The 12099-nt window shown below is 34.9% G+C and overlaps 1 protein-coding gene across 2 annotated transcripts in view; it reads left to right on the top strand.

Annotated features, from left to right (window-relative positions):
* LOC136852542 (rho guanine nucleotide exchange factor 11-like) overlaps positions 1-12099 on the top strand; it is an 846605-nt gene that overhangs the window by 559655 nt on the left and 274851 nt on the right. For both annotated transcript variants that reach the window (XM_067127279.1, XM_067127280.1), the window contains one exon: positions 9985-10163. In XM_067127279.1, the coding sequence (XP_066983380.1) occupies positions 9985-10163 (179 nt within the window). The remainder of the gene's footprint in view (positions 1-9984; positions 10164-12099) is intronic.

A 12099-nucleotide genomic window follows, 5' to 3' on the forward strand; every position in this document is an offset into this window, starting at 1 on the left:
CTGTACATGTTTGCCAATAAAAAGCGTTAATTGTCCTCTGGCTCTGAAAGCAAAGACCTAAACGCCCTATTTCCATATTATTCCTATAATTTTTTTTTCGTGTAATTTTATTTTTGTATATAACTCCGATTCCTGATTATTCAAAGATTCTGTCTAAAATAGAAATGAAATGATCTGCAGAAGATAAATGGAATACACATAACCCTGTGCCTCACAATTAATTGGCCTACCTGCACGTTATGTAAGACTAGAAGTATTATCCAGTTTCAGAACAATACATTCTTGCATATTAGCTATCTTGCGTGTTCGAGCTCTCTCTCTCTCTCTCTCTCTCTCTCTCTCTCTCTCTCTCTCTCTCTCTCTCTCTCTCTCTCTCTCTCTCTCTCTCTACGTAAATATGATATGATTACATAGCGCAGCTCCGACTCAGAACTAGAGAGAGACCGATATTCCGTCAAACTTTTTGTTTAAATACGATATGAGAGACCTTTTTTCGGATGTCCTCACATCTTATACTATATTTTATGTCGTGACGTTTATTGCAACGTATTCACTTCTTTCTAATACTGTGTTTATTTTCAGCTACCTTTCATTGCTGAAGCCATGCCTCTCTTTCTGTTCAGCATGATAGCACTGATTGTTTACTGTCCGTACATGGTATGTTTATTTTGCCAGTTTCACTACTTTACAAAGAAGTCTCTTTTGGATCCAGTTTTTGCCAAATTATTGTGAATATTTTCTTTTATTATTTTCTTAAATAATCGATACTGATTTTCTGTTATTGCGTACATACCTTATCACTACATATTGCCATACTCATCTCTCTGGATATTAATAGTTACTTGCCTTTTTTTTCGTTAAACCCTTGTTGTTTTTTGGCTTTATTTTTAATTTGACACAGATTGTTATTATCACATGAAGCCAAGAGCTTTTGCCATATCGGCGAATATCCACTTCTGAGCTTAAACTCTTTGGATATAATATGATAGCCAGGTGTCTCTTAACGAAAACTTTACAGGAAGTAATTAGTGTTTCGTAAGTATGTCATGTGAAATTCTTTAAAGTTTATTGGTAAAAACAATAGAGATGAAATGTCTTATCTTTTTGCACACACACACACACACACAGCACACACACATATATATATGTGTGTGTGTATAATATATGTATGTATGTATACATGTATGTACGTAACTTCTTTGGTTACGTTTAATGATGAAGCATGTATCGCGTAACTATTGTCTTTCCTTACTGTCCAGGATACTAAAGGATATTTAATCTCTTGACTTTGATGCTCTGTGAATTCTGACATTCATGGGCATTTTTGTCTATATCTTCTCTTATTGGCAGTTACTAAAGGGAAACATGGTGTCCTGTATTAGTTTTTCGCTGTAAAACATCCAGTTTCCCTTCATCTCAGAAAGTTATTAAATTCAAGCCTCTTTATAAGAATTTGATGGTAAAATGAACAGTATTTTTCTGTTTGCTGTAAGCGCTTTGATCTTCGACGGGTCATCTGAAATGGACGTAGTTTCTTCTTCCATAACCAATACCTTTTGACGACGCCTGAGAATATTTTTTATCTTCACCCAGTTTCTGAATTATTTATCATCAGCTGGTACCAAATCGATAGTCTGAATTTGCTGTGAAGTGCCATGTGTTGTGCAACTGTCGCAGTTCATACTTGTGGATTTGAGAAAACTTCTTACAATAGCGTTAAAGGTTCCTCATTGGATAGGCTGGTATCGTTCTCGACTAGCACTCTGCTGGGCCCGCGTTCGATTCTCCGACCAGCCAGTGAAGAATTAGAGAATTTTTTTTCTGGTGATAGAAATTCATTTCTCGTTATAATGTTGTTCGGATTCCACAATAAGCTCTAGGTCCCGTTGCTAGGTAACCAATTGGTTTTTAGCCACGTAAAATAAGTCTAATCCTTCGGGCCAGCCCTAGGAGAGCTGTTAATCAGCTCAGTGGTCTGGTTAAACTAAGGTATACTTAACTTAATAGCGTTAATCACTGAAAATCAAGCTACATCACAAGTAAATGTTCTATACACCAAGTACTTTTGCCAATGAATTTTCAATGAAAAAAGCCGGGAGTATGAAATTTTATTTAAAACACATTACATGGTAAAAAAACAGTACTGAATGTGTTAATACCCCAGAATTTCTCCTTAAATTTAAGATTATCCAACAGAACACACCCACACCTGCGCCCACATCCAAATGCACACACATGCACACACATATTTATAAATATATATGTGTGTGTGCGTGTGGCTTCATGTAATAATATCAATTTACGTCAAATTAAAAATGAAGTAAAAAATAACAACGGTTTAATATAAAAAAAAAGGCTGGTAAATATTAATATCCAGAGAGAAGTATAGCTATAGCTATATGTAGTGGATAAGTGTGTGTATATATATATATATATATATATATATATATATATATATATATATATATATATATATATATATATATATATATATATATCAACACTACGGCGTTTTTCTGACTAGGTGACGAAAGAAGAAAGACATCCCAATGGTCATCACTACGTTCATACTTTAACTGCTGAATCATTAGCCGCTTCATGCTGCTAAACTGAAGGCTCATGAAAGCAGGTCGAACCACCTTACACAATGCGCCATTTGTGTCTAACTCCCCTTTCTGCGTCTTCCTCTATTCTTCTCTCCAAACTTTTCTGAATTGAAATACACTCTCTTCACATAATGAAATACACTCTCTTCACATAATCAAACCATCTCTAGGCACTGGCCCATCATTTTATTTTTACCACATCTATGTATTTCCACATTTCTTACCCTTTTACTTGTTCTGACATCCCATATGCTACGAAAACAATTGCTTTCAACAATGTCAGGTTTTCAGTAAAATAAAAACTATTGTGACGGCTCTGTCTGTCCGTCCGCACTTAAAAACTACTGAGGCTAGAGGGCTGCAAATTGGTATGTTGATCATCCACCCTCCAATCTTCAAAACATACCAGATTGCATCCTCTATCCTCGGTAGTTTTTATTTTATGTAAGGTTAAGTTTAGCCATGTTTCGTGCGTCTGCCAGCCCTTTCCTTAGGCGTGCGGCGCACCTTCCTCTCAGCAGCATGTAGGGAGTAACTGAACGTTGCGAGATCGTAACTAATAGTTTTATATGGCATTATACGCTGTACATAAAACTCGACTGAGCCGAAGAAAATTCGGCGCATTTTTTACTTTTTCTTTCCTTCCCATTAAACACCCACACTTCCCCTCCATAAAGGGGGCGGCTGAACGGTTCTGTTTACATTCCAAACTTGGCTTCCATTGGCGGTCCAGGTTCTTCCCAGAATATTGCACACACGCTTTTGCCTTTCACGCTTCACCTATTCTCTGAATCACGTCTGTCTCACATCATCCCATCATTATTTTTATTCCTGAAAGCCAGTATGAATAACACGTTTCCATTTTCAATCAAATTCCTTCTCAACACTTCTCATGGTATGTGAAGGAAAGTTATACCCCAATAATTCTTACAGTCATCTTTATCACCTTTACGTTTATGTAGTAGATCAATTATTCGTTTCACACAATCCTTTACCAACTTTTCCTCGTCCAGGCATGCCTTACAACCGGTGGTCGTCCACTCATTTACATCATCACCACTGTATTGCAGCATCTCTTCCTTATTCCCTTAAACTCGTGGTGTCTTTCCATTCTTCAGCCCCTTAATTAACCTCATTTCGTCCCTAACAGTCATTTTCATAAGCAATGTCAACTTTACGTTAAACCTTTCCACTCGTGTGTCATTTACTTTTGGCTGTGATCTATCCATCACATGTTTAAAATACTCACTCCATGGAACCATGTTTGCGGTGGGTTACTTAACCCACTTATACACTCAAATACTCTCACTTGTCATTATGACTGCATCATGGTATTTTATCATTATATATATATATATATATATATATATATATATATATATATATATATGTATGTATGTATGTATACAGTATATATGTATATATATATATATATATATATATATATATATATATATATATATATATATATATATATATATATATATATATATATAATATTTTTACTTTTCGCAGCAGACGGACATTTTAATTATACTTTAATCCCGGGCCATAATATTTTAATTTATTTTTGGTTAGATTAAATATTTGCTTCATTTTTTTATTATTTATTTTACCCCTTGCTTATTTCCATTTATTGATAACTTGCCTCATATCTATAAGTCATATAAATTTTGTGTTATTTTTATCTTCGTATTAAAAAACTGCATTTTTACTTCCATTTATGTATTAATTAATAGAATGCCTAGCAATAGTATTATTAGAGAAGCAAATCTACCGTTATGTCTGGGTACAAATATATTTAAAAATAAATCTGAATAAAGATTTTTCGGAAATATGTTCGATTCCCCTTTTCGGAGATTGAAAAGGGGAATCGAACAGAATCCCGGAAGCTCTCAGTTTTGAATTATTTAAAAAAATATATGTATTCATGCATAACTGTGGATTTTTTCTCCATTTCAAGGCTCATGCTACTATGAGTATTTTTTAATACTGTTATTGCTGCTGGTACTATTACTAATTCCTGTTGTTCTTATTATTATTGGAATTTTTATTAATCTTAATATCATCATTATTTATATAAGTTTTTGTAATAAACAATATGTTATTGAAAAAAATTACGTTGCTAAGTTTTACCTATTTAGCCCATAAATAATCTACTCTCTCTCTCTCTCTCTCTCTCTCTCTCTCTCTCTCTCTCTCTCTCTCTCTCTCTCTCTCTCTGTTTGACGTTGACGAAACACCCCAATTTCGGAGAACTCGTCTTTCAAGATTTTGCTATTGAGTCATTCAGAGACTGGAGGATCTCTGCTCAAATGTTTACTATCGTATACACATCGTTAATGGTAAGCAGTTTGTATTTTTAAGGCAAACATGTTCTCAAAAGAAATCCTGAATACGCGCTTCTTTCATAATTACCGCAAATATTACCGACCCTCATGTCGGTATGACAACCAGGCGCCCCTGCAATTGGCTGTCAAGAAGGGTCAATTTCACAAAGATTAGGCTCAAATAGTATTTATTAATAAAAACGTTACTACCTCAACCAGAACGTAATAAAATCAGGAAAACACTGGAAAATTTGATGATGTGTGGTTCAGCGCACATCACCACATCAAGCTTTTTGATTTTGACGTACTTCACCCGAGTAGGTAGATTGATGTGAAAATATTTTAACTAAATCGTTTCAGACCCAAACATCTAAAATCGTCTACAACTAAATCAAACTTCAGTTCCAGGAACTTGTTGTCACTCTTCCGGGACATCATCAATCTATTTCCTAGTGCTGTTAGAAAAATAATGAGGAAAAGAGTTTCCAGTCCTTTTGAAGATGGTCTACGATATCGATTTTGAAGGTGTCAGTGAGATTCCTTTCATTCAGTATTCAGTATTTGTCATTCTTTTATTATCAAATTGTTCAAGTTTTTCTTATCTGCCTTTGTTTTATTTGCTTTGTTGCTAATGAGGCATATTGGAAAACTTACCAATGTTCCTGTTTTTGTCATTTGAAATACACCTAAATCTTCAATATAACTGCGAACCTTTAAACTATTTCAAGAGTCGCGACATGTTTTCAAAATTTAGTCTAGGTATATTACATACTTTTAGCCCCAGTTGGATCAATCAAGTTCATTAATCAGCCGTACTACGGATACGACTTTCCGGAAATTAAGGCTTCTGACAGGTCATAATTAGCATCGTGTACTAAAATAACATGGCATTGCCCTAGAAAGAGAATATCAGAAAGTACGTTATTTTAAGCTGATGTTACGTGAAGTGATGTTAAGATTTAGACCTTCAGTTCCATCTTATATTCTTACAAAAAATTCTCTCTCTCTCTCTCTCTCTCTCTCTCTCTCTCTCTCTCTCTCTCTCTCTCTCTCTCTCTCTCATTGTTCGGCGTCAATAACATATTAAGGTTTTCGACGCCAGTTTTAATAACCACAAATCAATCAATCAATCCCTCTAGTTTTAGTTTTGAACCTTTTCCAGTTAATGGATATATATATATATATATATATATATATATATATATATATATATATATATATATATATATATATATATATATATATATATATATATATATATATATATATATATATATATATATATATATATATATTCACCGTCGAGGTCTCAATTTCAGGTCCTTACAGTCTTGTCCTTTTGCTCTGTGCCATATGACGTTTGTGTTTTGTACCGAGGCCACTGTATGCGAAGGCACTTTCCGGATACCTAAATGTTGAGGAATGGGAAGTGAATGCATCTGACAGATTACAGTGTGAAAGGTTTCCAGCGTCTATTGTCTGTTTTATGATGGCAGAAGCGTGTAGTACGTTTATCATGTTAGTCTGAGAGTTACGCTAGTGAGGGAATGTGCTTTTTACATACCGTTGTTAGACACATCTCTCTCTAGTACATTTAGAATTTGTTTAGAAGCATTAAGAATAAATCATTGGGAGTTTCTATCAGGAACTTACAAGCGTCCTAATTTTCATAGTGTACTAAAATTACATTTCACAGCCCCAGAAATGGTATATTATAAAGTTCGTTAATTTAGTCAGATATTACATGACGTGATTCTCTCTCTCTCTCTCTCTCATGCAATCAGCTACCCACGTATAACGAAGGGAAATAAAGCTGGTGATTATAAAGATGATAGAAGGTTAGTGAACTAATAAATGAGGCTCAAAATCTTTTCGTAAATTAAGTAAATTCTTCCTCTATTAAATGAGTCTTCATACACATCGTGTCTTTGGAGTTCAGTGGAAGAAAACTCCTCCTAAAGATGAAAATGGGTCACCAGGTTCCCTTAATCACCAACTCATATAAAGCATTTTCTGTATACAGAGTGTTTTATACTATAATATTTTTACCTTCCTGTTGCCCCTCCTCCTTGTTAATCGATATTCTGGCACGTGTCAGGGCCTCGACACAGTGTGAACTAGCTTTACTCATTCGGTTCCAAAATTTGCTCTTTGCCTTGTGGTGTTTGATGCATAGTCTGTAACCATTGAAAATATGACTCATAACATGCTGTTTCCCACAGAGCGTTCATTACATTATGGGGTTTTCAAGAAGTCATTTTTAATTACTGTAAATCTTTAAAAAAAAACATTTTCAGTTCGGTTACATCATCCCTCTAGACTATACAGTAATGTAGGATTTTACACACACACACACACACACAGTATATATATATATATATATATATATATATATATATATATATATATATATATATATATATATATATATATATATATATATATATATAATATGTCCATGCAAAAGAAATACGCTATTTACAAAGTAAACAAATTTAAAAGGAAAGATCTTGCCAGCATTACAAAACGAGCAGCTTCCACAAACAGAGCTTCAAGCTTGATCGTTATCTATATTTCCAAGGAGATTTCCAACAACGTAAGATAGATTTGTGTATTCGAATTCTCAGAGCCAAAGAAATAAATCAGAAATCCCCTCTGACGTTTTCTCGTTTATCAGACGTCCACATTCAGCAAATCGGAAATCGTTTCGTGGACGAAGACTACAAGAACCAGGGAAGGTCACGAGAATTTCTGACGAACTGAAAACAGGGGAATTGATCAATCTTAATCATTTACGCATTCCCCTTAGGGGAACGATTCCCCCCCTCACGGGAGCGGCGGAGTCCTTGTGATGTCATTGCCGAAATGTTGAGAAGGACATGAAGAAGGGATTGGGACGGGGTGAATAAAATGTTTTCGTTTTCTTTCTTATTACGGTTATTTACATTTGTTGACATTGTCATCTTTCTTTTCAGGTTAAGTTGTGGAGTTTTTGTAGGCTGCTCCCGTAAAGGTCATTAGCTACAGACCTGATTGGAAATTAATAATTATCTAAACATTTCTCTCTCTCTCTCTCTCTCTCTCTCTCTCTCTCTCTCTCTCTCTGTGTGTGTGTGTGTGTGTGTGTGCGTGTGTGTGTTTGTGTATGTGTGCTTTAAAGTGATGGATGGAAGAAAGGAAAATATCCCATTTTATTTTCGTTTATGACTTTTCATCTTTTCTACAGCAAAACAAGATAAAAAAAATTTTTAAGCAGGTTGGAAATACTGGATCTTTTGTACATAATATTTCTTCCTTTCACTTGCAGAATAATCAGAATTATTTCCTTAAATGCCTCATGACGCTTTTCTTTCTCATGGAGAGGGTGTTCTGTTCAAGTAAATTCCTTTATAACCAGTTTTACGAAGAAGCCACTATGACATTCCGAAAGAATTCTTTCTGGTGGATTTGTTTGGAATGCTGTTTGATTCCTCATATTTTGGAAATTAATTTGGCTCAGCTATGATGTTGAAGGCATCCTCCACCCGTTGGTGACGAGAACAGAGAAAAAGTATCTGATATTATCTTGATGAAACCTAGTACACGGTTACTCTTACTCAGGCATATTACATATTGAAATCTCTGTCAGACCCATTACATTTTATGTCTTTCTTCTCTCCCTTTATTTTCGAAAGATGGAACTGAACGTCAAACTGAAGTAATGCTTCTTTGTCATTGAAAACACTATAGGCTTTCTTTGAATGCCTGATAGGAACTCCATAGATTACTTTCACAGCTCGAGAATTCATTGTACGATGTTGACACATTTCCAGTAAGTGATTTTAACTTTCCAGACAAGGTATCGCTTCTTCAGGAAACGGGAATGCTGAAAACAAATAGAGATTCTCTCCCAGCTTTCACTCCCATTTCATTCTCATACTGAATGAGGCACCCGTCATTCTGATGGAGACACTGGTTGATTACTGTATAATTCAGAGCCGTTATACCGCGGCACAACGCAGTTTAATAATATGTGATTTATGAACGCTAAAAATATTTTTGACTTTTACAAGGTAAAAATGCAGATTACAAAAGATTAATCGGAATTCATTTATATTGTGATTTAAATTCTAAAGGATAGCAATTCCAGGATTCCTAAACCAGCAGTAAAAATCCTCGTTCTTTCACCTGGAGTTGCTCACCTTTGATTTCATAATAGATACGAGTATATCCTTTACTAATATCATTTGAAATGTAGTATTATTTTTATAATGTATTTCTTGCAGTAATGCTAAGTTTGATTGGATTTTGATCGTTATTTCCAAATATTTCTTGAATGAAATTCGTTTTATGTTTACAGAAAAGTTTTATATTTTAAAACTGGGTGATGTATATCTTTCAAAACTGTCGGTGGTTGGGTGGTTGAGATCAAACCGGCTCAAGCCGGCGTGACCTTTTCCCTGTGTGTGATAACGTGTGAAAGGGAACAGAACGCCCGATGTGGAAACCCCCCACCCCCCACCCCGCCCCGACTCTAGTCAACTTCACAAAAACAATTATAAAACTAGTTTTTGGTTTTTGAAGTTTGGCCTAGTAAAACTCTTTTCGTACCATACATTTTTGCTTCATACAGGGAAAGGATATTGCGTTGTCTTTTATTTACCAAGTCGATGTACTTTTATAGAGTGAATATTAGAGAATGTTGTCGGTGAGGGGATTGCGAAATATGCTTGACAATGAAAACTGTGACAATGAAAAGTCATAAATGATAGGTAGGGATTAAATCTGTAGAAACGTCAGGGAAACACAAACGTAATGTGTTTATAAGATTCAGAAAAATGTAGTTAAGGAAATTAGAAAATAAGGAGAATAAAATATCAAGAGATAGGAGGAAAATTGAATTATTCTCCTTGCAAATACTTGAAAACTAATATAACTGTAAACATATAAGGAAGTTAAAGGGTCTCCGGAACACACACGATGCTAAGAATTGTAGGTTGATTAGTAATGAATAATGTTTCCGGTATCATTCACAAGAGTATTTATTTATTTATTTTCTTATTCTGCAGGACAATGAGCCCTCACTGTTCCGAGGAGAGGGCGAGGCGTCCGACTCGGACACCGGGGAGGAGCCAGGACCTCCCGCGTCAGCGCTCACTCGAAGGAGAGCCTTGGTGCCCCCAAAGCTTCTCACCGATACTGCCAACTATGACCCCCAGGAACACGACTCACCAACTGCCATCAATGGGTAAGTTTTTCCCCTTTGATTTACACTTAGTCAATAATACCAATTCCCGCGTCATTTCAATACAGTACGACCTCACTTCCTTGAACTTTGTTTCGCATAATTTTTTTTTATATACTTGGTAATACCAGTTCCCAGGTTATGCTAATGCAGTGTGACCTTATTTTCTTGAATTATGTTTTGCACGTATTTTTTTCACTTGGTAGTACCAATTCCAACGGCATGCCATTGCAAGATGATCTCACTTCATGCAGTTATGTTACGCATGCTTTAGTTCATGTTCACTTAAGAACAGAACTAGCATTTACTTGAACAGGCCTTTAAATGTTAACCAGTCTGCGTCGTGGACTCGAAATTGTTGATGAATATTTGCCAGAAGTTTTACTCTCTTTCCAACTTTACTAACTCAGCTGATTTGATGTAAGTTTAATCTGCTGTTAAACATAAACATACATCCCCATGCTAAACGGATTTGTCGTTATTTTGAATGTGAGCTTATGAATAAATTGCAGCCATTCTGATTCAAACAACTGAAAAGTCACCCGTTTTTACCCGCAAACGTAATATTCAAATAAACACAAATTCTGACATTTTAAATTTCGTAAATATCTAATTTTGAGGCCGTTGCATCTAATTGTCACGTTAAATCCTAGTAACTTAAATCCAAGTACAGTATAGAAGATTTACACAAAATTACTCTTCACTACTGATTACCTCTTCGGTTTCTCCATTGATAATTGTGCCGGCGTCACAGAGAGAGAGTGAGTCCAAATAACTCTTCTTTGGAAATCTCAGGGTCTTCATGGGTTAAATTTATCTTTCGGGAGCATTCCATTAAATCGCGAAGGATTCAACAGGCAACCTTGAGTCCCTCAGTTCCTTGTCGCGTCGTGCGAGACTTCATTTAGCTCAGCCTGCTGACCCATTAAAGAGAAATTTCGATTGAGGCTGATAGATATCGCCTTTAGTCAATCCGTTGCCAGTTGAATGCGTGGAATACACAACATAAGATAACATTAAAAAGAGTTCCTTCGGAGAGAGATCGCCTGGTAGTAATGAAATAATTTTTTTACGAACAAGTTCAAGTACGACTGGTAAAGACAGATAATATACAACATATGAATTTATTGGAATTTTTTAAAATTTATAAACATTTGATATATGTATATATATATATATATATATATATATATATATATATATATATATATATTGTGTGTATGTATGTTTTTTTATTTCGTGTTTGTATAATTTTACAAATTTTCTATACTATTTGATTCAAGAAAAGTTCTTGAGAAGGCCAGGTGGAGGTTGAACTGTAAGAACAACCAAAAAAATATTCTTTCATCTTGCCAGTAATGTAACTTTGATATTTAGTTTCAACAGCTTCCTAAAATTGTAGATGATGTTTTGGTTATATATCCATAAGACGTTTCCAGGCTTCTCTTAATTTGTTTCCGTATCTTTAGATTAGTTGGTGACGTCAAGAAATCACTTGAGAAACCTTTGAAACTGAAATAAGCTAAGACACAAAAATTGTGATAAGAAGAAACAAGTATTAGTATGAGCTCATGAAATATGCTTACAAATTTTCTTGAAAGTAGTGACGACAGTGAACTAATGACAGCCGTAGTGCAGTGTATAATTTACGAGAATGATTCGTTCGTTTGTAATCATGCACAGAAACAAATAAACGGTCTGAAAGAAAAGCATAGACTCTATAAATATTGGTTCTTAATTCTGATCAAAACTTATGCTGGAGATCATTTATCTTTGCGTATTTTTCGATGAAGAATTCTCGAAAACATTAATATGGTATAAAGTTTAAGATTTCTCAAAGATGCGTCATATTTTGCCACACTGTAAAAGTATATTATATATGGAGAATTCGGCTCGTCTTAGCGAAGAATAAATGTTAGAAAAAACTTTGTTAATGATT

This window comes from Macrobrachium rosenbergii, chromosome 25, assembly GCF_040412425.1.
Source record: "Macrobrachium rosenbergii isolate ZJJX-2024 chromosome 25, ASM4041242v1, whole genome shotgun sequence".
Classification (NCBI taxonomy): domain Eukaryota; kingdom Metazoa; phylum Arthropoda; class Malacostraca; order Decapoda; family Palaemonidae; genus Macrobrachium; species Macrobrachium rosenbergii.